Source organism: Salvia splendens, chromosome 6 (genome assembly GCF_004379255.2).
Source record: "Salvia splendens isolate huo1 chromosome 6, SspV2, whole genome shotgun sequence".
Classification (NCBI taxonomy): domain Eukaryota; kingdom Viridiplantae; phylum Streptophyta; class Magnoliopsida; order Lamiales; family Lamiaceae; genus Salvia; species Salvia splendens.
Window position 1 is genome coordinate 37175364 of NC_056037.1, and position 25872 is coordinate 37201235.

Below are 25872 nucleotides of genomic sequence, written 5' to 3' on the forward strand. Positions count from 1 at the left end.
ATGACCCTTGAAGACTTGATCGTGAAGTTGCGCATTGAGGCCGACGTGCGCAAAAGTGATCAAAAGGCTAAGGGCTTCACCCCAAATGAAGCCAAAGCCAACCTGTTGGAGCGGGGCGGTCCCTCCAACAAACGCCCTCGCCCAAACCGTCCAAACGACAAAGGGAAGGGAAAGCAGCCTTCAAAGAAGTTTGAAGGCGACTGCTACAAATGTGGCAAACCGGGCCACTTTGCCAAAGACTGCCGCAGCAAGAAGAAGAAGCCGGCAGCCCACGTCGTTGAGAAGGAGTTCAAGGACTGGGATGAGAACGACCTCATTGCAGTGGTCACTGAAGAGGTTAACCTTGTTGATAACAAGGGAGGCTGGTACATCGACACCGGCGCTACTGCTCATGTTTGCTCCGACAGGAGCAAGTTTGCCTCCTACACTGCTGTTGAAGGGAGGAAGATCAACATGGGGAATCAAGCATCGTCAGAAGTCCTCGGCGTTGGCAACGTGATTCTCATGATGACGTCTGGCCTAACTATCACTTTGAAGGATGTGCTGCATGTCCCGGACATCCGCAAGAACCTAGTGTCAGGATCAATACTAGTTAATAAAGGGTTTAAACTTGTATTTGAGTCCGATAGGTTTGTCTTGTATAAGTTTGGAAAATCCATCGGAAAAGGTTATGTAACCGATGGGCTTTTCAAGCTTAGTGTAGCAACTCGAAGTGTTGCGAAGCCATTGGCCAATAAGAATAAAGCATCTACTTCCTCTTATTTGATTGAGTCTTCAAATTTGTGGCATTGTAGATTGGGACATGTAAATTCAAAAGCCATTAAAAGATTAGTAAATTTAGATTTACTAAAGGCTAATGAATTGGATATCCAAGATAAATGTGAAATTTGTCTTGAAGCAAAAATGACTAAGTTGCCGTTTCACTCGGTTGAACGAAGCACAAAACCCCTTGAATTAATTCACACGGATGTATGTGATTTAAAGATGTTGCAAACTAGAGGTGGTAAAAAGTACTTTATCACTTTCATAGATGATTGCACAAGATATTGCTACATTTATCTTTTAAGAAGCAAAGATGAAGCAATAGAGGCGTTCAAAAATTATAAGAACGAAGTTGAGAATCAACTTGGTTGTAAAATCAAAATGATTCGAAGCGATAGAGGAGGCGAATATGTAGCCCCGTTTGAGGAGTTATGCAACGCAAGTGGTATAATTCATCAAACAACTGCTCCATATTCACCACAATCCAATGGTGTTGCAGAACGCAAGAATCGAACTCTAAAAGAGATGATGAATGCACTGCTACTCAGTTCAGGATTACCACATAACATGTGGGGGGAAGCTGTTTTGACAGCAAACTATATCTTGAATAAAATCCCTCTCAAAGGAAAAGATGTTACTCCTTATGAGTTGTGGAAGGGAAGGAAGCCATCCTACAAATACCTCAAAGTGTGGGGGTGTTTGGCAAAGGTGATGGTTCCTCCGCCCAAAGAAGTTACAATCGGACCTAAGACGGTTGATTGCATCTTCATTGGATATGCACTTAACAGTAGTGCATATCGATTTGTTGTTCACAAGTCTGAAATATCGACTATCACAGTAGGAACAACAATTGAGTCGAGGAATGCTGTATTTCTCGAAAATACCTTTCCTTGCAAAGATAAGGAAAAAGTATCAACCAATTCTGAGACAAGAATTGAAGAAGCCACTAGTTCTAAACAAGTGGAAGAAGAAGCCACTAGTTCTAAATCAACAGATGCGGAACCTGAATCGCGCAAGCGTGCAAGGCCCGATCCAAAAGATACAGTACTAAGACGTGGTAATAGAGTCAGAACACCAAAAACTTTTGGTCCTGACTACATTGCTTTCATGTTGGATGAAGAACCAACATCGATAAAAGTAGCCTTTGCTGGCCCAGACGGGCTGCATTGGAGAGAAGCTGTTCAAAGCGAAATTGATTCAATTTTGCTAAACCACACATGGGTGTTGGTTGATTTGCCCGAAGGTGCTAAACCTTTAGGATGCAAATGGGTTCCTAAAAGAAAGTTTAAGGCCGATGGAACAGTTGATAAGTATAAAGCCCGATTAGTAGTAAAGGGTTTTAAACAAAAAGAAGGACATGACTTCTTCGATACCTATTCACCTGTAACAAGGATTACATCTATCCGGGTGCTTCTCGCTATTGCTGCATTGCACAATCTCGAGATTCATCAAATGGATGTAAAGACCGCGTTTCTGAATGGTGAACTAGAAGACGAAATCTACATGGAACAACCCGAAGGGTTTGTAGTACCTGGACAAGAGAAAAAGGTATGCAAGCTCGTGAAATCCCTATATGGATTGAAACAAGCGCCATTGCAATGGCACTTGAAGTTTGATAATGTGATGTTATCAAATGGGTTTAAAATCAACGAGTGCGACAAATGTGTCTACATCAAGAGCACTAATAACGGTCATGTTATAGTGTGTCTCTACGTTGATGATATGTTAATCTTGGGTAGCAACACTCAAGTAATTAACGATACAAAGGCCATGTTAAAGAGAAACTTTGACATGAAAGACATGGGTCTAGCCGATGTAATTCTTGGAATGAAGATTTTAAGAACGAATGATGGAATCATCTTAACACAATCACATTATGTTGAGAAGATATTGAATAAATTCAAAGCCTATGATGGCGCGCCGGTTAAGACTCCAATTGAACTCGACGTTCACTTGAGCAAAAACAAAGGCGAGCCCGTTGCACAAGAAGAGTATGCACGGGTCATCGGGTGCATTATGTACTTGACTAATTGCACTCGACCTGACATTGCTTGTGTCGTGAACAAGTTAAGTCGTTACACGAGCAATCCAAGCAAAGAGCATTGGAGAGCTCTTGTGAGGGTTTTGAGATATTTAAAACACACTCAAAATCTTGGGCTACACTTCTCGAGATACCCCCCGGTGCTTGAAGGGTACTGTGATGCCAATTGGATATCCGATAATAGAGACTCACTTTCAACAAGTGGATATGTCTTTACTATTGGGGGTGGTGCTGTATCGTGGAAATCCACAAAACAGACCTGTATAGCCCGATCAACAATGGAATCGGAGTTCATTGCCTTGGATAAGGCTGGTGAGGAAGCCGAGTGGCTTAAGAACTTCCTTGAAGACATTCCATGTTGGTCTAAGCCAGTGCCACCAGTGCTGATTCACTGCGATAGCCAAGCGGCTATTGGAAGGGCAAACAATGGTTTCTATAACGGTAAGTCTCGACATATACGTCGACGACATAACACCGTGAGACATTTGATCACAACAGGGGTGATTACAATTGACTATGTGAAGTCAATAGATAATCTAGCGGATCCGCTAACCAAAGGGTTAAACCGTGATCAAATGAATAAGTTGCTAGAGGGAATGGGTTTGAAATCCACAAACTAAAGAATTGTCATAGTGGTAACCCAACCATGATGACTGGAGATCCCAAGAACTTGGTTCAAAGGGACAACTAAGCTATGAGAGTTCATGGAAAAACACTCAAACTATATCTATTCCCTAGAGAGCAATAGAGTGTTGGAGAACTTGCCTCGTGGTAAAGGCTAAGTCTATGACTTTTAATGGTTCTTAAGGATCTCAAAGAGATGGAATTCTCAAAGAGACCAAGTATGGCAAGGTACTTGACTAAGAATCACCTACGTAAGTGCGAAGTGTGGTCGCTTCATAAAAAACGCACTTATGAATCCAAAGTGGTGTCCAAGACCGCAATGGACACAAAACGTGAGAACGGATGAGGTTGAGGTGTTTAAGTGTTAACACCATTGTCTCGGTGCACGCCGTGGGGGATTAGTTCAAAGCATCGCGCTACTAAGCCGCCTGTGTATCCGATGGTGTCGACTATGGAGGGTTCAAAGTCAACAACTACCTATCCTTATGCTTATATACCTCGCGAGGGTTGAGCTTGTGTCTGCATGCATATGCATTCGGCTATTTCCACTCATGTGGGGGATTGTAAAAAATCATGGATTAAATATGCCCGGTCAATGGATTTTGACCAAATAATAAATGTGACGAGACATTTAATTTTGTGAAATTAAATGACATAGCGTCGATCTACATTTTACGTAGGTAAATGTAGTATATTCACTTTCTCAAATCCGATTTCCGGTGAGTGAGAAATAGTGGATTAAAGTTGGGCATAATTAGCTTTTAATTAAAGCTTGGAGATGGAGCTTAGGGAATAATTAACTAGTGTTAATTATCCCACATTGGAGGATTAACACATCTTTAATGTGTATAAATTAAGTGACTTTATGTTACTTAATAATTATAGTGGACCAAGATGGGTGAAAGAGCCCACACGCGCGCACACGCGCGCGCCGCCGCCGCCCGCCCGCCCGAGCCCGAGCCCGTGCCCGTGCACGTGCTCGTGCTCGTGCTCGTGCTCGTGGTCGCGGGCCGCGGGCCCGAGCCCGATCCCGAGCCCGATCCCGATCTCGATCCCGATCTCGATCTCGATCTTGATCTTGGACTTGGACTTGGACTTGGACTTGGACTTGGACTTGGATCTTGGCAATTGGTCTTTGGGTGGTCTTTGGGCTTGGTGCTTGGCCCAAACTATTCTTTTTGGACCACCGCCGAGTCAGCAATCCAAGTGGCTTGACACGTCGTCAAGCGAGGCACAGTCACGGTTGCCACGTGAGAAATCCACACGCTCCACACACGGATGGCACACTCCTGCCACACGTCTGTAACCGACGTCGGTTACGAATTGCCATGATGACAGCCATCATGGCTGTTGACCCCCTGCAGTGGACTGAGCCTATAAATAGGCCAGCCATTCCATGCATCACTACACAATTCAAAAAGCATTCTGCATCATAAGCTCTCTCCCTCTCCCTGCATAGTTTTTTCTGTCGAAGCTCTGCCCTCTCCTCCATCCAGTTCGCCGGAGCTCTGTTGATTGCGGTGCTGCATCAATAGAGACGTAGCCGTTTTACCTTTGGGGACGACACGCCAAACCGAAGAGCACTACCGGGGCGTATCTCGTCTTGCGGGAAGAGGCCTCCTCGACTCGGCTAATCACACTGGTTTAGTAGTTTCGATTATACGTTGTATTTTTAAGTTCAGTTCTTCCTTTCCTTTCTTTTGGGTTGTATTACGCCCGGTAGTTATCTTTGTAATCCCAGAAACCAACAACGGATGCGAGGCATCGGTGAACGCCAAGTTCTGCGACACGCAGGGGAAGCGGTGGTGGGACCAGAAGCAGTTCCAAGACCTCGACAGGTACCAGTGGCGCCGCCTGAGGTGGGTCCGGAGCAAGTACACCATCTACAACTACTGCACCGACCGGACCCGGTACCCGACCCCGCCGCCCGAGTGCAAGAGGGACAGGGACATATGATATGATCCAATGCAATGTGGTGTTAGTAATTGTTGAGTGATACTATTTGATATACTACTATATAGTCATGTATTGGTGCTGATTAATACAAATTGGGGGAGAGAAGCTCAACATATCATATGATATGTTACTTTTGTGGGCGTTGATTTATCTCTCTATTTGTTTGGTCTGATTTAGGAGTACTATTTATGTATGACTATGAATATCAGCATTGTCTTGATGCTGATTTGAGCATGTGAGCACCATTATCATTTTGAAAATTTTCATGTCTTGAGAAAAGTTTTTTCTTATTTAATTATGAGTGTTACCTTTAAGAGTCGGTGCAGGGACCATCAATTTTCTTCCTTAAATTATGGTAAAATGATGTACAGTAGTTTTTTTTTTTTGTTATTGTTTTATTAAAATAATTGGTACTTAAACCACAATTTTTAATTAAATTTAGTTCATTTCATAATGTTTTTGAAGTTGAATACTTTTATCGCAAATTCCTCATAATTGTTCCTTCTTTTCGTCTCTTCCACTCATTGTCTAATTAGTAATTACTCTCATCTTGTTTTCTTTTTAAAATTTTTTGAAAGTGTTGTGGAAGTGTGAAAATATAAGCTCCTGGTTCTGAAATTATGAACTAAATAGACTATGGTGTATGGATATTGATTAATGAGTTATGAAATATGGATAAATAGATAATGGAGTATGAATATTGAGTAATGGATTGTACAGTATATAATGAGACTTTAAATTAAAACTGACCATGAGGATTATGAGAAATACTTTAAGATATAATTCTATCCTTTGTTCTTTAGTATATATGTGATCAATCTAGAATATATCTGATCGTATGCTAGTAAAATACTACATATTGTCTTTTGCCCTTTATGTAAAACCTGCATTATTCTTCTTTATAAAGGAAAAAAATATATATGCATACAATTATAATTTTGTTCTCAAATAACTTAATGTATAATCAATAAAATTATTTCTACTATGTTGGGACCTTTATCCCCCACCAGTTAATATTTTTCCGTCATATTAAGAGTGACATGGCCAATGTTTTGAGTATAGAGTACAAAAAAGATGTAAGTTATTTTGTAGTACTAGTGTTGTGAAATATGTAAGTTATAAAAATTGTGAAATATTGAAAACTTGTGATGCCTTTCAATTGAGCTACTAGTAGACATCTTGTGCAGCGGCTTCACCCTCTGATTCACTTATGTCTGAATATTGAGCAACATTATATTAAAAAAAGTACTCCTGAATTAGCATTAACTTTTCCCTAGATTCTCAACATCTACTTATAAAACTTAACTATAAGAGTAGTAACTACGATGTAGTCATAGAAGTGTGAAAATGACTCTCTTTTCCAACAGCTCAAAAGCAAACAAGAATCTTCCTAAATTGAGAAACAAGACAAGGTTACAACAGAGCATAGTATTTACGAAAGGAATGTAATGAAGCCCTACCAATTTAGTGCGACTATTTGCTTCAACTCTAGGCAAAGCACACACTAACTCCAAAACAAAAAAAAAACATGAGAGACATAAATATCGCGACACACAACAAGACACTGCTCGCACACATAATGGCCGACGACGAACAACCCCAGCCAAAAATGCAATGGGTAGTCAACATCAACAAGGATCTCGAAAATCTCCCCAACACCTCGGCCGAGTCGGCCCACTGGAGCAAGCGGTCCATCTACCGGATCCCGGCCTCGGTGACCGACGTCAACACCCGGGCCTACAAGCCCCAGATCGTCTCCTTCGGCCCTTACCACCACGGGAGCGTCCACCTGAGGGCAATGGAGGAGCACAAGCGGCGCGCGCTCCTCCATTTCCTCAAGCGCTCCGGTAGGCCCCTCCAAACCTACGTGGACGCCCTGTTCCCCGTGGCCCAGGACCTTAAGGACGCCTACGACCAGCTCGGGGCCGAGTGGCACGACGACACGGCCAAGTTCCTCGAGCTCATGATCGTGGATGGGTGCTTCATGTTGGAGATACTCCGTGTCGCGTGCGCCACGGACGCTGGGGGCTCGGGTGCTCACCAGCTCCCGCCCCCGCCCCCGTCCGGCATCCAACACGCGTCCCAGCCGGGGCCCAGGGCCCCAGCCCCGGTCCGCGGCCAGCAGGCGGTCGAGCCACCGGCCGTGGTTAAAGACTACGCGGAAAACGATCCGATCTTCAGCAAACACGGAAAACTCTACATTGTGCCTTATCTAAAGCGGGATATGCTGATGCTCGAGAACCAGCTACCGATGATGGTTCTTGAGAAGTTGGTTGCCGTGCAGAATGACAAGTCGCTCAAGGTAAAACACAACATTAAACTAACAAAATTTCTAAATTTTTAACTATTATTCGCAATTAGGAGTATATTTTAGTGAAATTGAATCAGATATGGGAGGTGAGAAATCTTATGTGAAGTACTACTTGTATTGAATTGCATCAAAATTTAATGTTTTTTTTTTTTGACTATTTAGCTAAAATAAATAAAAATACTGAAATGATCTAAAGTACTACTTTTATTGAATTGAATACTTATTTTATTACATTCAACTCTTTATATAGAGTTTTATTCTATGTTTAACTCTTTATATAAGTTTTTTTTTGTTATAATAGAACTAATTCCTAGTGCACAACGGCAGAATCAAAACACGCGGGTTCACTATTAGAACTTACGAAGGTCATTTTTAGACCGTTTTAGTAAATTTAAAAAATCCAAATTAGGAAAACATGGGGTCATTAAATAAAAAATACTAAATTTCTAAAATGAACAAAAAAATATAAAGAAATGACCTGCGTGATCTCCATGCATTAAAAATCACAACTTTTAAAATGAACTAAAAATAATCTAATAATAATCTCAAGTTTTGCATATCACTTATACATATACACATACACATACATATGACTGCAGGACAGCAAGGATCTGACCAAACGCATCCTAAAATTCTTCCAACAAAACATCAATCACGCCAACCTCCACGAGTTCAACCACTGCCTCCACATCCTTGACATATACCGCAGGAGCCTTCTTCTCGAGGAGCCTCGCGCCAAGAAGCAGAAGGCGAGGGCCGCGGCCCCCGCCCACCAGGGCGGTGACGACATCATCCGCTCGGCCACGGAGCTGAACGAAGCCGGGATCCGCATCAAGCGGAGCAAGTCCCGGAGCCTCAAGGACATCTCGTTCCGTGGCGGGGTGCTGAGGCTCCCCCTGATCGTCGTGGACGACGCGCTCGAGTCCCTCTACCTCAACCTCATCGCGTTCGAGCGCTTCCACGTCGGAGCGGGCAACGACCTCACCTCGTATATTTTTTTCATGGACAACATCATCGACAGCGCGATGGACGTCAGCCTCCTCCACTCGTGCGGCATCATACAGAACGCGCTCGGCAGTGACAAGGCCGTCGCCAAGCTGTTCAACTCGCTGTCGAAGGACATCACGCTCGACCCCGAGAGCAGCCTTGAGCAAGTGCACAAGCAGGTAACTGAAAGGGCTTATGTCCCTACCGAGTTAAAAAGTTTCATTTAAAATGACACATTTCCTAATAATAAAAACACTGCTTTATCATGTCTCCCCATTCAATATAAAATTTCATACCGAATATGACATGCTCCACTTTAAGTGAGACAGGGATAATAAAAGTTACAGTCTCAAAATTTTGAAATCGAAATTTATATTTAATACATAGCTTCTATCAAATTAAATTTCTGCGTCCGCCCCTTGCAGGTAAGTGAGTACTGCCAGAAGCCGTGGCACCAATGGAGGGCTAACCTCATGCACACCTACTTCACCAATCCATGGGCCATTCTCTCCGTCATCGCCGCAATCTTCCTCTTTGCCCTCACCATTGTTCAGACTATTTACGGTGTCTTAAGTTACATCAATCCTCCTGCTTAATGCTTGGCCTTTCTCATCACATCTTGGTTTTCTTGCCTTGTTTGCTTTGGCTTGTGATTTTCTTTTCTGTGGGTGTGTGAACGAATGTGATGGATTGATGCAAATCCTTGTGTGGTTATTCACTTTAATTGGACATGATGTGCTTTGAATATTAGCAGTTTGTATTTTTCATCTCGTCGACAAAGCAACAACTATTAGACTTGTCAAGTAGGTCGGGCTGATCCATCAATAAAGCAAAGTGGGTTTTGGTTGGACTCATCGACTGAAACAAACTTCAGTTAAAGCCATTTTTTTACCACATATTACAAGTTATCTTGCTACACAATTATAGTAAATTGTTTTGTATCTTAAATCCAACCATCACTTCCCTTGCAATGCCAGTTGAGTTACAACCGTCGAACATGCTTCTGTTACTAACCTTCTATGTACTTTTGTCGTGTCTGATTTTCAAGCAAAACACGAATTCCACATGTGCATTCGATACAAGAACATCATCTAGTATTATGAGTTTAGCAGCCTAGGGCCAGAGTTGGAGGCCATCCAGCTGGTAATGACATCGACAAGTAGATCGACTTCCTTGGGATTTTGTGACCGGAAAATATTCGATTCTGGAGTGAATGTATTACCCACCTCTTTCGCGACCGCCTCCCATGGTGTTCCTGCTGTTAAATTAGCCAAAAGCTCTCCTCCGCGGTTCACTGCATTTGCCATTCCGGGAGGAACATCGGGCAAAACCTAAATGTCGAACAATTTCAAGGAAATTTAACTTCTTGGTTCCAAAACCACAGTTTTGTGTACATAGCTTCAAGAAATACCTGTTGTAATGGGAGGCCATGATCACCAGGTAAGGAGCGGATGGACATATCCAACATTGAACTGATAGCCAATTCTGCACTCAGGATCTGGGCAAGTCTTGGAGTTTCATCGATGCTGTCGTCTTTGAATTTTATCAATAGATTTCTTGAGATACCATAGTAAGATCTAACCTGTTCACGTGATACACCATAATGTAAAACACTATGTCATTAGTAGTTTTCCAATATTTTAGCTCGTGGAATACTGCACAACGTGAACTCATTCGTACAAGTAGAATGATATTTCATAATAGACTTCAAATACTACGCTCCAAATACTCAATCCTCGTGAAATGAAACCTCAAAAAAATTTCACCAACTAAAAATCACCACTACGGATTCGCTCTGGACCTTGTCTATCCATCTACATTTGCCTAAGCATGCTTTGTCAATATCGTATGAACAAACTAGGTGTTATATGAGACATGCCGATATTTCTGACTACACTATTTGAAGGCATCAAGCTCGTATACATTTCTAATACTGATAGCTGTAAGGATAACATAAATATGACAATATGCCTAAAGTAGAAACTGAATTTACCAATCGCTGAGTTTCTTCTGGCTTCGGGGAAAATTCTTCCCTCCCATTGGCCAAGTCCATGTACAGTGGAGGGAGTTGCTCAACCAGAGGAAGAACTTGCTTCAAAATGGCAGGGCTAAGGTTCTCAAACTGTTTCCTTGTCATCTCAGCCTGCAAAATTTTCAGAACACCAAACCACACTGTTCAAAAAAGTATGTCATCACCCTTCTTTGCAGGCAAACCCTTAGTTTATGTTGGATAACTGGTGTTGAGCTATCGATTTATTGATCTTAATTCTTGATTGAAATTCTTAAAAAATTGATATTATTGATCAAGCATTATGTTGTTATTGGAAGCATCCATTTGGACTATGGATACTGAAGTATAATAGCAACATATTTTGGTGCTGATACATTAAAAGGAGATAAAAATTATGGAGTATGGATTGCTTGTATTAACTGAAAGTTAGGCCACATTAATGGAATTTAGAATCTCACCCCAAGGCGAACAGTTGGTGACGACACTAATTGTGACAAAAGTGGTCCAAAGTTTTGGGCCATTGGCACCAGGACTGGTGAAAACAGTGGAACAGCTAAGCTCGCTTCCTGAACGCAATAAGCAATCATTTCGTCAATTATGCATGACTTGAAACAAATATATTACACCATTCTGAAAAAGGGACAGGTTGAATTGTCTCCTTGCGTAGTTGTGTTAAAATTTAAAAAGAAAACTAATATTCCATATTTTACCTAAAAAACTGCCCAGTGAAACAATGTAATTAGTCATCCAGTACCTTGTTATTGAAGGCCATTAATATATTTCCACTTCTCTGCACAGCATACCTTGAACCTGAAAAGCAGACAGGAAGCTTTAAGTTGATGCTAGGAGCATCCCCAAGTTTGGTATTATAGATAAAGCTTGAATAATGAGTCAACCTATCAGAAGATGAATGACGGATCCCAGAGAATGACCGATGCCAAAAGAAGGTACATCTTCAACCTGTGCAACAAAGCTACCTAAACAATCATATCGCCAAGTGGTTGCAGCTACTTCCATATCTATGAGATCTAACTTACTGTGTCTTTGAGAGACCGCATACACCTCTCAAATTTGAACTGCGCTTCACCAGCAATAAGGAAGTGATCAAAACCACTGGCATAAGGTGTGGCAATTACTAATGTACCCCTGATTCACGAGATGCAAAGTAAGAACGCTGATATCCCAAAGTACTCAATGATACTAAAAACTGCGAATTACACTTGCCCTACCCTTTCCCCTCCACTTCTAAGTTCTAACGAAGCATTCCCACAACCAATACATCCAAACAGACCCCTCCCCCATAAGTATCAAGCATATCTAATAGAAATATTGTAACTTCAAAACACCAAAATAAAACAAAGGTACAACTTCCGGGTTGAAAAAACTCAATTTTCAGAATGACAGTAGGGTAGAAACAAACAACTCAAATTCGAAGCAATAGGCATAATTGAAGAAGTAAATCATGACATAATCTCATACTGCCAGATACTGCACATATACATGTCATGATGTATATAAGACATGGATTTTCAGATCCAATGAAACAATCACTTACATTTTGTCATTAAAACGACTTACTTATCTGCAAGACGTTCCAAGAACAAGCGGTAAGTAAGCTGTGGAGCAGCACCCACGAATATGCCACCAATAAAATGTACGATTGACATTATCTTGGTGTTTCTTGGTCTCAATACCCATGCACCCTGGGAAATACATATATTTTAGTAGCAATATATCACAAAAACTCTAACAACTTTACAGAAATAAAATATCATTTCAAAATTCATCTAGATTTTGTATGTAACTGCAGTCTCTGTACGGATGGTAGCACAATAGAAAATTCATCGAAAAAGCATCTAAAACAAATTAAAAAAATATACCCATTCAGCTTAAGGTGGAAATTTTCATAGAAGCATTACTCGGGAAAACAGAAAAATAGATTAATTGGTCATCTTCTGGACGGAAACCAAATGCAAAAGATATCATGTCAGTTAAAGTTCAATATACCTCAATTTCACTCCAATTTCCTGAACTACCCCAATCTGCTTGAGATTGCTTCACAGTTTCGGTAAGTACTCTGTTAATGAAGCACGCGTAAAGCAATAATTAGATCACCTATTACCAGATAATATCAAACTAAAAATTTCCTTCCCATTTGAGTTTTAAAAATTGGGTACAAAATTGGAGGAGTCAAGTTACTGACTGAGCAATGATGCTTCCCTACAAACAGTCATAATTTGCAAGCAGAAAGGCATGAATAAGATTCTAATTTAAAAAATATATAATACAACTAAGCATAAAATATCTTCATCAGATCATCACAGTAAGAAGCAAAAAACGTGCGAATACAGTATCTGATCGGGAGCGGAAATAAGCATATGGCATAATCAAGCTCAAAATTAGGTCTATCTAACCTCTCGATGTCTCTGTAGAGCTGAATTCCAGTTGTTTCCGGTTGATTCTGGCCGCCTCCGGCATCGGAACTGCAATATATTCCGATACGACGGGTGGAGGGGCGAAGAGTACGCGCAAACGATAAGCTGCAGAGGCGCACCGAACGGCGGGAATCGGCGGAGGGCGGAGCAACCGTTGGATGAGGAGAGGTCCATACGCAGTTCGCCATAGCTCGTGGAAGAAGACAATCCGCGTCGCCCTTGAAACTGGTAATACTCTGGTTTCAGTTTGATGTTTGTTGGTTACTTCCCTTTTTGTATTCTATTTCTGTCTACCTAGTAGTATGTTCTTCAAGAAAAAGATTACCACCAATTAAACAAAGGCAAACAAAAATTTGTTTTTACAAAAAAATATGGGTCAAATTCAGACCCATTAATTTTCAACCGTGCTCACCGGTGGCTCGGTATGGGACCAAAACGTACCAAACCAATACGTAAGAGACTAAAATGCCACAAACTTACATTGATCAAAAGAATTTTAGGGCAAATGTAAGAAACCGAAATTGGACTTTAGTCTTTTTTATACTATTACTTTTCCACTAATTGTCCCTTTTTTAATTCCTAAAATGTCTCCACACATAATTTTTTCTTCTTCTATAATGAATTTATGTTCAATTCTTATTATCAATTATGTATTAAAACTAATATTATTTTGTGTTTATGCATTTTAAGTTTTGCAGTATTATTGGAGATGGTCTTAGTCATCCATTAAAAATATCAATATCTAATTCCAATAAGTTTATCTCTATAATATAATCAGTCATATTTTCTACAAATAATGATTTAACCATTTTTTTATAACTCTATAATAAAATCAGTCAATGTTACTAAAACTCGCACAGTCTACTATCAATATTACTCCATTTTTCATGGACGGAGATTAAACTATTAACAACATATTACTTCCTTCGTTCTATAGTAATGAAGACATTTATTTTCGATATGAAGATTAAGAAAAAAAATGTGTAATGTATTAAATAAAAATATAATAAACTATGAGAGATGAAAAAGTAAAGAAAATAAAGTAAGAGAGAGGAAAAAATACGTGAGAAGAAATATGTTGACTTTTACTAAAAAGGAAATGGTTCTATTATTATAGAACGAAAAAAGTTGCAAAATAACTCTATTACTATGGAACGGATGTAGTACTAGTCAATCGGAGCGGATCCCCTACTCCACAATTTCTACTCCTCCTACTTCACCTACTCATGACAAAATAAAATAATATTATAATCATGAACAATTTTAATAGTGACGGTAGATTGTTTTATTTTGTTGTAAGAGTGGAATATACGTGGAGTAGGAATTGTGGACCATGGGATCCGCTCCCGCTGATCAATGGAGTACATTCATTTCACTTATATATAAATAAATAAGTACACTCAACAGGGAAAAAATTCATTACAACAAAATAAAGTCTACATTCTAGAACCATGGTAAGAATATTTATTTACGTGTTCAGTGACTCATATTTGATTAGGCCAAGAAATAAAACTGGTCAAGAATTGTGTCAAGAGGGCCACGACTCTTGTTTTATTTTTTCCATTCAGTGGAGCTGATTTGGGGAAGAGGTTGAAATATGCCAATGTAAAGTATTGTCTAAAAAGACCAAAAACACCTCAAATGTTTCCTATATTTCCATGAGTTGTCCCTCTGCAAAATAATGGCCGCCATTAGAAGAGGTTAAGATGTCACCCCCATCGCCTTCAATTTCATCCACGCCCGTCTCCTCCGCACTGCCGCTGCTCACCGTCGTCCTCAGTTCTGTTCGACTCATCTCCTCTCCCTCTTCTATTTGGTCTCTCTCTCATCTCCTGCATCATCGCTCGCCGCAACTGGTCTCGCCTCCGCTCCGTCGTCAGTCTCTCACTCCCTTCCGTCTCGATCTCACTCTCCGCAAATTGGATGAAACTTGTTGCTGCTTCAATTAATATGCTGCGCTGGCAGAAATTGGAAGTGAAGACTGAACTTTCTGGTCTTTGATTTTGGGGAAATGAAAACGATGGGGTAAAATCGTAATCTTATCTTCAATTCTTGGTGTCAGCCGCACTCCCAGATTCATAAACCACCTATTGCGCAAGAAAGGAATTTTGCATATTTCTGATGAACAGTGGCGGGCCCTTACTCATTTCAAGGGCTCACATGAATTATATATTGTAAACCGAACGCATGTAAATGGACAGAATTGGAGTCATTTATTGGCATTTCTGACGGAGTGAACCCGTCCTTTTAAGAGTATTAAAAAAAGGTACTGTATCTTGTCAAACAGAGTCGAGTGACACGCAAACCGAGGTTTCCTGTCTCTCTCTCCTTCACTATCTGTCGTCTCAGGTAGTAATAACGTTGCCTTGCCTCCACCGGAAAAGTTCCAGAGCCACCACCTCCCCCCCTCTCTCAACTCCCCTCCGCCCTTCACCTCCTCCCACTTCTCTTCGCTCTTCATGCCCATCGCTCCCCCACCTAATCCTAAAGCAATTAAATGCCCCCAGATCAGCACAACTCACCTTAATTTCCTTCCTTAATTTGCCCCCTTCACCTTCAATTTTATGCTAATCATTATTGGAGTATTTACCAGTTCTATAGAAAAGCCTCACTCATCATCATCATCGACTTTCCCTCAGTTCAAACTTAGAGAGAGAGAGAGAGAGAATGACTCTGCCGTCTCTGCGCAACATGTTAAGATCTCCACATCGAAAATGGTGGAACACATACTTCTTGATAATCTCACTCCTCTTCATCACATCCTCCACCATTTCATCCCTCCGCCCTCAAATCCCCCCACTCATTCCGCCGCCCAACAACACTCCTGACTACTCACCCCCAACACTCACCACTCCTTACCACAATTGGGAAATCTTCAACGCTGATTACCAACAGATGCTAAACAAACTAAAGATCTATGTCTATCCCGATGCCTTTTCAAGCAACAAATCTAATTCTTCCCCCACCGCCGCCGTATTCCTCCCCAACCCCGACCCCTTCAACCCCAAAACCGGCAACTACTACAGCGAGCACGCGTTCAAGCTCGCCCTGCTGCGGAGCTCCCTCGTCACGGATCATCCCGGCGAGGCGGACTTCTTCTTCATGCCGTTCTCCGTCAACGTGATGCGGTATCACCCCCTCGTCCGCTCGGAGTCGGCCATCTCCGACTTCGTGGCGAGCTACGTGTCCAGAATCAGCTCGGATTCTGGGCACGGGAACGCCTCCGGAGGCACGGACCACTTTTCGTGCTGCCACTCAGTCGGCCGTGATGCCGCATCCAAGCACTGGGAACTCCACAACAATGCCATTCAGATTACTTGTTCATCTAGCTACTTTCAGAGGCTATACACACCCCACAAAGATGTAGCATTGCCTCAAGTCTGGCCTCGGCCTGATATCGAAGCTCCCGACCTTCCTCATCGGAGGTCAGTTGCCTATCCGAATGGATGGTTGTTTTTGGTATGATGTAATTGGAAATATGAAACTGAATTTGGAAAGTATTTTGTGTGAAGTGTGTGTATATGTGTGCACTGTGTGTGAGAACAATGTGTATAGTGTGTGTGGAAGTTAACTAATTTTATAACTGTATTAAATTTCTAATATTTACTTTGGCTAAGAGAAGATTTGAAAGTGGACTCGATTTCAAAATCATTTGTGGATATGGAATTGCAGTATTCAATTCCAAATCCATACCCTCAATTCCATGATACTGAACGTATCCTTTGAAGGGCAAATGTACTAGTATGTTCCTCCTTACATGATTGTGTTCATCACATTTGATGCAGGACTGAGCTCGTCTTCTTCGCGGGTAGAGCTCAGAACTCTGCCGCTCGGCTAGAGGTGCTGCGCCTCTGGGGGAACGACTCCTCGTTCCGTATATTTGCGGGGCATTCATCGATGCCGTATGAGGAAGGTTTCAGGAGAAGCAGATACTGCCTCCACATCAAAGGGTACGAGGTGAACACAGCCAGAGTTGTGGATGCTATCCACTACGGCTGTGTACCTGTTCTCATATCTAACTACTATGATCTCCCATTTGCTAATATTCTGGATTGGACCAAGTTCTCGATCATACTCAACCAACACGACATTCCTCAGTTGAAAAACATCATAACATCAGTGCCAGAGGAGACGTACCTCGACCTCTATCGCAACTTGTGTGTGGTTAGGAAGCACTTCAGGTGGTCTGCTGTGCCTCAAAGTTACGACACATTCCATATGACTGCGTACCAGCTCTGGCTGAGACGAGGCTTGCACCGTGTCACTTCATCAATTCTCTGTGTAAGAACCATGTAAATTACTTGATATAGTCATGATCTTGTTGATTTTACAGTGTATAGACAGTAACAGAAATGTAATAACAACACATGAAAAAGATGAAAATACTTCATACATAAATGCTGTTCAATACAAAAACTTCGAAATAAACTTCCAAACATGACCTCAACAAGTACAGTTGAGGGAAACAACAGCAATGGTTTACATTGGCTTTTCACTACTATCTGACTGGTAAGTGCGGCGCCTCAACTGAGACTCTGCATTTGGCTGCTGCAGGAAAATTTTAGTGGGGTCACTAGGATCAACGTATCTGCAGAATACACAAGAGTCCTTCTCTCGTTAGCAGAACATGATGTAAAAATTGCAAAGAGAGCTATAGAGTGTAGCAGGAAGTACACGTACGCGTGTCTCATCATCTCGTCTACAGGAGTTTGGGCTGCTAGGAGAGGATCCACTCGAGGCTGTGCTGCAAGATGCTGGTTATATTGTCTGACAGAACCGATCAAGTTGAAGAAGAGTGGGACGAATGTTCCACAGCCGCCGTCCTTGAACGGAATCTTGAAAGAATGAGTCGAGTAAAGAGCCATATGCTCAGTATCGGGCACAACCTGGAAATGGCAGCAGAAACTTCAGACCCACTCAAGTGAAACAACAGATCAGAAACACAAGTTCTAAAAGCTTACAGGTTCCACTTGACCAGAAATGTTGTTGCAGTGGAAAATTGGCTGGTGGAATTTCTCACCATGAACATGAAGCTGCATTGTAAATCCCAAGTTGAAATAAGTACAAGTACAACCATGTAAATAGACAAGAAAGCCTATAGAGGAGAAACATATTGACAAATTGCAAAAAAATGTGTTGTGCATGCGAAAAGTGGTTATAATGCTACAAAATCCATCCTTAAATTCTCCCACCCTCCAGAAAATACAAATTTGCAGGAAGCAGCATGTAATCATAATTCATTCAGAGATAGTGTCACAATAGGCAGTCAAGCCCTTCATCAAGTACATTGTTATTTGTTAACAATCTTTTCTATCCCTCTATGTATTTCATTTGCAAGTTCATCGGATTCAGATACCTTAGAGTGGCCAAATTTTGGCATCATATATTTAGTGTTCAGGAATCAAGCCTTTTATATTCTTCTCTTATTATACCTCATTGTTAAATTCTGCCCCACCCCTTACCCAAGAGACAAAAAATTTACACTACGATAAATAAATAAAGGGAGCAACATCAAAACTATTAGTTTAGGACGAAACAGCAACTCATATTGGCATGTAAAACAGATCAAACCATGGGTGGATGTGATGATAGATTAATAGTTCTTTGAGCACTTTTGTCAGAGCAGGCATACAAGTAGAGCTTATGCATACCAGGGGCATATCAAATGCAAAAAGATGGCCAACAGGTTTCTTTGCAACAAACACTATGCGGATGTTTGACAAGTAGATAGTTCCCTTTGATTTCACTGTCCCACCTTGAGTGCTGCAGAGTGTGAAACATGAAAACTAAGCATTCTTTTGATTCTACACTGCACACATTCAGAAGTCAAGTTGGCCCAATAGAAACTAATAGGTTCTTAAAAATAGTTGATCCATAACTTGATACCATTCCGAGCTAAGTCTTAGCTCAAGGTGATACATGAAAAGTGAGTGTTAGGAGAAGTGTGATCAATGAAAACGTATATTCACAATTCACTTAAGGGGTCGGAGTTGTTACAAAGCTTAGCACCCACGTCTCACGTCTGGCTATTGAGAGGCAGTTAAAACAGATTGTGGAAGCATATCAGGAGAGGATAGATAAAGGGAATTAGCTCCATAACTGTAATCATCTTTGCTAATATTTCTGTGTAGTTAAATGTGTGGCACTTTAGGGAGTTCTAGTGAACTTCTGAGTGGTTGCATCGAACGTGTGTTAGTTGTGGTGTTGATCGGAGTATTAAATAAAGTTGTCGTACCTAGATTCTCTAAACCGTATCATAACAGCATATATGTCACAACTGGTCCAATCATCCAACGAATACTGGAGAATTAAAGGCTAAATGTATGGACTACAAAAACCTTCTTCTTCTTCTTCTACTGCTAGACTAACAAAGTGATGCAGATGCAGAGAATGAATGCATCAATTTTAGGCTTATCAATCAGCATCATGTATCCAAATCCAAAAATTGACAACCGAATTCACATTAAAACTAACCACATTAACACGAATTGGACATAATAATCATAATATCAACTCGAATCTAATAATCAATTCAGCTCCTAAACAATGAGTGTCAATTCCATACAACAAGTTATCTGATCAATGAATACGACGATCATGACAAGAACTATGTTTTTATTCATCCACCATTGAATTAAAAGCACAACGGAAATTCAAACGACAGCAAAATCGGTCGGAATCCAAATAAAATAGAGAAATTGGATTAAAACGAACCCGGGGATCTTGTCGATCTCAAATTCGACGCCGTCTCTACCCAGGACGAACATCTCGTTGATGAATGGCACCGGCATTCCATTGTAGAAAAGTTGAGGATTTAGAGCCATACTTTTCTCCCTCTGAATCAATTCAAGAGCTTCTGCTGCAGAAGAGAATGGTGAATTTTGCGCGAATTAACCGTTAATCTGTAAATAGTAAATATTATTGAATTTAATTAATATGCTAAATTTCATTTGGGCTTTAATAAACTTAAATGTTTAATTATAGCTACTCACCAATATATTATATTAGTATTATTTTGTTTCTGAAACGATATACTACTAATTAGATAAATTATTTTTATTCGTCATATCCACAGAATAAATATAATTGATTAAAATGGGTTGTTAAAATCATAAAATTTGATTGATGGATTTGTCAATTTCTCCATAGCGATTTTTCTAGCCATGATAAAAAATCAAGTATATCATAAATTGTTATTTTACAAATAAATATAGTTGATTAAAAATGGACTATTAAAATCATAAAATTTGGTATTACTACTAGATTACAAATAAATATAGTTGATTAGAAGAAATCAAAAATTTGAATATGGGTTCTGTCAATTTCTTCATAGTGAATTTTCTAGTCATGACACAAATTTGGGCACTTCACCTATACTATTTCAAAGTGGTGTTTCAAACTTAATTATATCTTATCAGATTTTACAAGGTCGAGACGATCAAGATTGACGTTGTTTCATCTAGTAAGTGGCGATTTGGGTTGATTCTTAGAGCATTAGCAATGGGCACCCTAAGGAACGCTCTAAAGCTCGCCGTATGCATCGCCACGTCAGCATTTTATCCTCTTACCCTTCCACCTGTAGTGGAGCGCCCTATAAGCCGCCCTAAAGGTCGCCATAAGCATTTTCTTTATTTGAATATTTAAATAACTACAAAAATTAGAAAAAAAACCTTCATTTCATTTAAAATTAATACATTATAATACTAATTAAAAAAATACTCATTCTCAACGTCGGCGGTTACTGGCCCAAACTTCTTCAACCATGTCGTTCATGAGCTGAGCATGGTCTTGTTGGTTGCGCATTGAGGCCTGTCTAGACAGAACCTCATTTCGGCTAAGCAATCCGCCATTGCGTCATTGACGGCATCGAATAAGGCTCTCGTCAAGGTCCGACTAACGCCCTCCGAGGTACTCCAGTAGTCGCCGTGGTTCATTTTTGTTTGTGAGAGATTATCGAAATATTCGTATGGAATGTGAGAGATGAGAGAAATGTTCGTATGAAAAATAGAATGACAAACGAGGCTTAAATAGACAAAGATAAAAAAACGAAAACGCGTTGCATCGTTCGCGCCATCGTCTGCGTTGCCCACAATGGGTGGACGATGCCCTATCGTCCGCGTATCGTCCGCGGACGATCTATAGGGCGCGCCCAAGGCATCGGGCGGCCTATCGTCCGCCCCATTGCAGATGCTCTTAGGATTAGCCTTCTCACGTACTTTGACGAGGTGCATGCTAGGTGGTGGAGAGCGCTGACAAAGAATAAAACTGATGACGATAAAAAGTGGTATATATAATTTGAATTCTAGTATTTTCCATGAATTTTAAATTCAAACTAAAATATCACAAATTTTATATTCCGCGTGTTATTTTCCACATCGGGTCAATCACCTTATCTGACTAATGTACACGGCTTTTTTAATCCTACTTACACAACAACATCAACATAGCTTTCGTGTGTCTTTCATCCTACTTGTCACAAACTTAAAAAGTGACCTAATATCGCAAACATTTTACGGTTGCTCATGTAGATAAGTTTTTGCCTAAAATATCGTATTAAGTCGAGTTGGGAAATAACACACATATTATAAAACTTATAAAATTTTAAATTAATTTTAAATTATGTAGAAAATATTAAAATTTGATAAAATTCATAATTTTATATACCAATATCTCCAAAAATCCAAAGATTCATAATTAACCTAAGTACTCCATATAACTTGACTTAAAAATTTTAACCCTACCCATAGAATTAGTAAACTACTCCGAAGTAAATAACCCTACCAATAAAATAAAATAAAAACCAAAATTTGACTATTGGGAGTTCATCCCTTTGTCTCTCGACCTACTACTCTACTCCTCCGCTCCGCCGCTTCATACGGCGGCCTAAAACCTAGCATCCTATGCAAACAAGGACCCGTACAAGCGGTATGCGAATTCCGGCCGCCGCCAAGCCATTAGAGGCAGCGGCGACGCCGAAGAAACCCAAATTCAAACAGCCAGCACCCGAGCCCTTCGAAAGCGACTCCGCGTGCTCCTCTCCGTCCGCGTCGGGGTTCCTCATCGTGCCTTCGCAAAAGATCAGCACGGAGAAGAAGAAGAGCTCCGCGTCCAAGGTGTTCAGCGACGACGACGTGATTTCGCTGCTGAACGGTCTCGCCGCTTTCTGGGCGAATGGGCGGAACAACAGGTGGGCGGAGTTTCACCAATTCGTCGAGGGAGATCTGTCGAATCGGTACACGAAGGTTCAGGTGTCGGAGAAAATTCGGAATTTGAAGAAGTTCGATTCCAATTTGGAGAGAGCGAGGTTGAATGGGGGCAGGATTGATTTGGCGGATTACCATGAATTGGCTGTGTTTGAGCTGTCGAAGGGGCTTTGGGGAGATGAGAGGGGTGCGGGAATTGAGAGCGGCGTTGTGCAGGAAAAGGGGGGAAAGGGTGAGTCTGTGGATGGGGATGGAGAGGTGGTTGAGAAGGATGAAGGAAGCAATAGCAGGAAGAAGAAGAGTAAGAGTAAGAAGAAGAAGAGGAATCAAATGCGTGAGGAAGGTGAAGAGAGTGATACAAAGAAGAAGGGGGTGAACGGGATTGTAGAAACGGACGTCGGTGATGGTGATGGAGCCAATGCGGATTTGCATGGTGAAGAGAGCAAGGAAATGAGGAATCCAGAGCACGGGATTGGAGAAGTGTTGGAAGAAGGAGACGAGGGTGATGGTGCCAATGTGGTATTGCCCAGAGAAGAAAGCAATGATATGAGCAAGCCGGAGCATGGGAATGGAGAAGCGTTGGAAGAAGGAAGCGAGAGCAATGGTGCCGATGTGGCATCGGAGGAAGGCGAGGTGAATGATGCAGCCTACACAATTCTCAGCATAAGGAAATTGGCCGAAGCAAATGGTGAAGGAAGCATGGCCGAAGCAAATGGTGAAGGAAGCAAGATAACGAGGAAAGTGACCGAAGAAAATGGTGAAGGAAGCATGGCTGAAACAAATGTTGAAGGAAGCAAGAAAATTAGGAAAGTGGCAGAAGCAAATGGTGAAGGAAACAAGAAAACAAGGAAAGTGGCTGAAGAAACTGATGAAGGAAGCATGGCTGAAACAAATGGTGAAGGAAGCAAGAAAACGATGAAACTGGCCGAAGCAACTGGTGAAGGAAGCATGGCTGAAACAAATGGTGAAGGAAGCAAGAAAACGATGAAACTGGCCGAAGCAACTGGTAATGGAAGCATGGCCGAAGCAAATGGTGAAGGAAACAAGAAAATGAGGAAGAAGAAGAAGAAGAAGAGGAAGCAAGGGGATGAGCATGGGAGTGATGGAAAGAAGGAAACAGTGATAGAAGATGTACAGGTGGAGGAGAATGATGGGGGAAACAAAAAGAAGGAAATAGTGATGGAAGATGTACATGTGAAGGGGAATGAACAGGGAAACAAGATATCTAGCAAACGGAAACAAGTAGATGGGAATGGTGAAAGAACCAAGAAGGCGAGGAAAACAAAACTAGTGGATGTGTGTGTTGAAGTTTTGGAAGGAGTTAAGCAAGTGGGTGAAGACGAAGAGTTAATGGAAGAAAGGGAACAAGTAGATCAACATGAACAAGATAAGAAATCTAAGAAGAAAAAACGAGTAGATGGACATGATGCAAAGAAAGATTTGGCTAAGCAAGGGAAGCAAGTGGGAGAAGAAGAAGAAGAAGAAGAATTATTGAAAGAACGGAAACAAGTAGATGAGCATGAACGACTAGGCAAGAAATCTAAGAAGCTAAAACGAGTGGATGGCCATGATGTAAAGAAAGATTTGGCTAAACAAGGGAAGCAAGAGGAAGAAGAAGGGTTATTGAAAGAAGGGAAACAAGTAGGTGAGCATGAACGAAAAAGGAAGAAATCTAAGAAGCAAAAACGAATTGGTGGACATGATGTAAAGAAAGATTTGGCTAAAGAAGGGAAGCAAGAAGAAGAGGAAGAAGAAGGAGAAGAAGAGTTATTGAAAGAAGGGAAACAAGTTGATGAGCATGGACAACAAGACCAGAAATCTAAGAAGAAAAAAAGAGTTGATAGACACAATGTAAAGAAAGATTTGGGTAGACTAGGGAAGCAAGTGGATGAGCAAAGTGAAGAACATGATATACCAACAAAACAAACACCGGTGATGGAGATTGGAGTGGATGATTTTCAGTCTGCATACCCACTCTTGTGTTCACCAATGGTTTTCTTTAGTTCCAATATTACCATGAAAGAATGTGTTTTGATTGGGCGAGAGGATGCGCAGAAGCTTGAAGATAAGTTGAGGGAACTCAAGGCTGAGGAGCTTCGCTTGGAGCTTAAAAAACTTGATCTGATGAATCGCCTAGGAAAATGAAGGAAGCACAATATGTTTACTAAGGTATATGACCAAGGTTGCAGTTATTTGTTTGTTATATCTTTTGTTTTGGATGATGATATGCATAATCATATGACCATGAATATTATGTTACATGTGAATCTTAAGAGAAATAATATCAATGTGTTGTTTTACTACATATTTCTTCTGTACTGTACCACTTGTTTGTCTGACCACATTTTTAGTATGAATATGGTATTGAAGTTGTAAGTCATGATAGTCATCTAAATATTGTTTCTATTTTGAATGCTTGTTATAATTCCAACTGCATACTGTAATTTGATTTATTGTTATTGTAACTTCAATACTTGGAAATCATGCATGAGTTCTGTTTTGAGATTAATTTAAAGAATTAGGATTTGGCCATTATACAGCTTGCTGCAATAGAAATCTCTTGGAAATCATGCATGAGTTCTGTTTTGAGATTAATTTAAAGAATTAGGATTTGGCCATTATACAGCTTGCTGCAATAGAAATCTTACACTGAATGGCATTGAGTATTCCAAATTTTAAGCTCATTTAAATGAAAGAACCCTCTTGTGAACAACTTATGATTTGTCATAATAGGGACTGAGTAGTACTCCCTCCGTCCCATAGTAGATGTCATACTTTCCTTTTTAGTTTGTCCCACAAAAGATGTCACATTTTCTCTTTTGGAAAAAGTTTCCTATCACATCAATTATAAAATTATATTTTCTCTCACCACTTAACACATAAAACAACATCTCCTAAAATCTCGTGTCATCTCCCAAGTGTGCCATCTTTTTTGGGACGGAGGGAGTAGTATTTTTTTGTCCTTATATTGTATTGAAGCTTGATACAGCTTTCGTTTTCGCATGGAGCAAGATCAAGTGCATCTTATTGACATGTTTCTCTCTGCTGTTTGTTGCAGATCAGAAGGTTCCCAAGTCTGATTTCTCTTTAAAGCATATTGATCGACTCCTCATATATTTGTGACTTGCTAGGTGCTCTTTAAGATGTTCGGATTAGTGTATTGATGTTTTTAATGGTCATGATTCTGGAATCCTGTCTGGAAAATTTGTTTTGAACCAGATGTAACAGATGATGCTGCGAACGTGATGGAGAATTTTGGATATAATTACTTTCAGTACACTTGGTGGTTTTGGCATCAAGCACATGAGAAATTTTATCTTTGGATCTTGTGTTAGTTTTGCTTCTTTGTTTGGATGAATGGTGAAAAACAAAGTTGCAATAGTAATTGATTTATATTGTACGTATAACTTATTTTTGTTATTTATTCGAATGTAAATTTATGTCAGTATAAAATTTTTAGTACTATATTTTTTCAAATGCCCTAATCATTTTTTAATGTGAAAAGAATCAATAATAATAATTCAATTATCCTATTAATTGGA

At 40.6% G+C, this 25872-nt stretch overlaps 5 protein-coding genes across 6 annotated transcripts; 3 read left to right on the top strand and 2 right to left on the bottom strand.

Annotated features, from left to right (window-relative positions):
* The first annotated feature begins 6864 nt into the window (after positions 1-6864).
* Positions 6865-9428, top strand: LOC121806641 (UPF0481 protein At3g47200-like). Its single transcript, XM_042206759.1, has 3 exons — positions 6865-7685; positions 8294-8860; positions 9107-9428. The coding sequence occupies exons 1-3, from the start codon at positions 6912-6914 to the stop codon at positions 9275-9277; spliced, it is 1512 nt and encodes a 503-aa protein (XP_042062693.1). The 5' UTR covers positions 6865-6911; the 3' UTR covers positions 9278-9428.
* A 112-nt stretch (positions 9429-9540) lies between these two features.
* LOC121806642 lies at positions 9541-13433 on the bottom strand. Its single transcript, XM_042206760.1, has 10 exons — positions 13107-13433; positions 12700-12769; positions 12271-12395; positions 11730-11838; positions 11589-11652; positions 11447-11502; positions 11151-11258; positions 10675-10824; positions 10093-10263; positions 9541-10012 (listed from the first exon to the last, which is right to left on the bottom strand). Exons 1-10 carry the CDS (start codon positions 13313-13315, stop codon positions 9779-9781), a joined length of 1296 nt encoding a protein of 431 aa, XP_042062694.1. The 5' UTR covers positions 13316-13433; the 3' UTR covers positions 9541-9778.
* Positions 13434-14526: 1093 nt separating this feature from the next.
* Positions 14527-17525, top strand: LOC121806715 (probable glycosyltransferase At5g03795). The gene is made up of 2 exons (XM_042206843.1): positions 14527-16552; positions 16913-17525. Exons 1-2 carry the CDS (start codon positions 15795-15797, stop codon positions 17421-17423), a joined length of 1269 nt encoding a protein of 422 aa, XP_042062777.1. The 5' UTR covers positions 14527-15794; the 3' UTR covers positions 17424-17525.
* LOC121806716 lies at positions 17296-20006 on the bottom strand. 2 transcript variants are annotated; one of them, XR_006051704.1, is made up of 6 exons: positions 19842-20006; positions 18779-18890; positions 18089-18160; positions 17808-18013; positions 17521-17715; positions 17296-17404 (listed from the first exon to the last, which is right to left on the bottom strand). XR_006051704.1 is itself a non-coding variant. In XM_042206844.1 (6 exons), exons 1-6 carry the CDS (start codon positions 19949-19951, stop codon positions 17389-17391), a joined length of 621 nt encoding a protein of 206 aa, XP_042062778.1. In that variant the 5' UTR covers positions 19952-20006; the 3' UTR covers positions 17318-17388. The 2 variants fall into 2 exon arrangements, 1 of the variants encoding a protein (XP_042062778.1); XM_042206844.1 differs by having other exon boundaries at positions 17318-17404; positions 17611-17715.
* A 1925-nt stretch (positions 20007-21931) lies between these two features.
* Positions 21932-25629, top strand: LOC121808341 (ABC transporter F family member 4-like). Its single transcript, XM_042208766.1, has 2 exons — positions 21932-24499; positions 25389-25629. The coding sequence occupies exon 1, from the start codon at positions 22028-22030 to the stop codon at positions 24473-24475; it is 2448 nt and encodes an 815-aa protein (XP_042064700.1). The 5' UTR covers positions 21932-22027; the 3' UTR covers positions 24476-24499; positions 25389-25629.
* Positions 25630-25872: the final 243 nt, after the last annotated feature.

What these genes read in the sequence shown, in the direction of transcription:
- LOC121806641 (XM_042206759.1), top strand. Translation starts at nt 6,912, where the DNA reads ATGAGAGACATAAATATCGCGACACACAACAAGACACTGCTCGCACAC. An exon ending in AGAATGACAAGTCGCTCAAG is followed by an intron (nt 7,686 to 8,293) that starts GTAAAACACAAC and finishes ATATGACTGCAG; the next exon opens with GACAGCAAGGATCTGACCAA. An exon ending in TTGAGCAAGTGCACAAGCAG is followed by an intron (nt 8,861 to 9,106) that starts GTAACTGAAAGG and finishes CGCCCCTTGCAG; the next exon opens with GTAAGTGAGTACTGCCAGAA.
- LOC121806642 (XM_042206760.1), bottom strand. Translation starts at nt 13,315, where the DNA reads ATGGCGAACTGCGTATGGACCTCTCCTCATCCAACGGTTGCTCCGCCC. An exon ending in TGCGGTCTCTCAAAGACACA is followed by an intron (nt 11,653 to 11,729) that starts GTAAGTTAGATC and finishes TTTGTTGCACAG; the next exon opens with GTTGAAGATGTACCTTCTTT. An exon ending in CACCAACTGTTCGCCTTGGG is followed by an intron (nt 10,825 to 11,150) that starts GTGAGATTCTAA and finishes AAAATTTTGCAG; the next exon opens with GCTGAGATGACAAGGAAACA.
- LOC121806715 (XM_042206843.1), top strand. Translation starts at nt 15,795, where the DNA reads ATGACTCTGCCGTCTCTGCGCAACATGTTAAGATCTCCACATCGAAAA. An exon ending in CCCGACCTTCCTCATCGGAG is followed by an intron (nt 16,553 to 16,912) that starts GTCAGTTGCCTA and finishes CATTTGATGCAG; the next exon opens with GACTGAGCTCGTCTTCTTCG.
- LOC121806716 (XM_042206844.1), bottom strand. Translation starts at nt 19,951, where the DNA reads ATGGCTCTAAATCCTCAACTTTTCTACAATGGAATGCCGGTGCCATTC. An exon ending in TTGCATTTGATATGCCCCTG is followed by an intron (nt 18,161 to 18,778) that starts GTATGCATAAGC and finishes TTTACAATGCAG; the next exon opens with CTTCATGTTCATGGTGAGAA. An exon ending in TTTCTGGTCAAGTGGAACCT is followed by an intron (nt 18,014 to 18,088) that starts GTAAGCTTTTAG and finishes TGCCATTTCCAG; the next exon opens with GTTGTGCCCGATACTGAGCA.
- LOC121808341 (XM_042208766.1), top strand. Translation starts at nt 22,028, where the DNA reads ATGCAAACAAGGACCCGTACAAGCGGTATGCGAATTCCGGCCGCCGCC.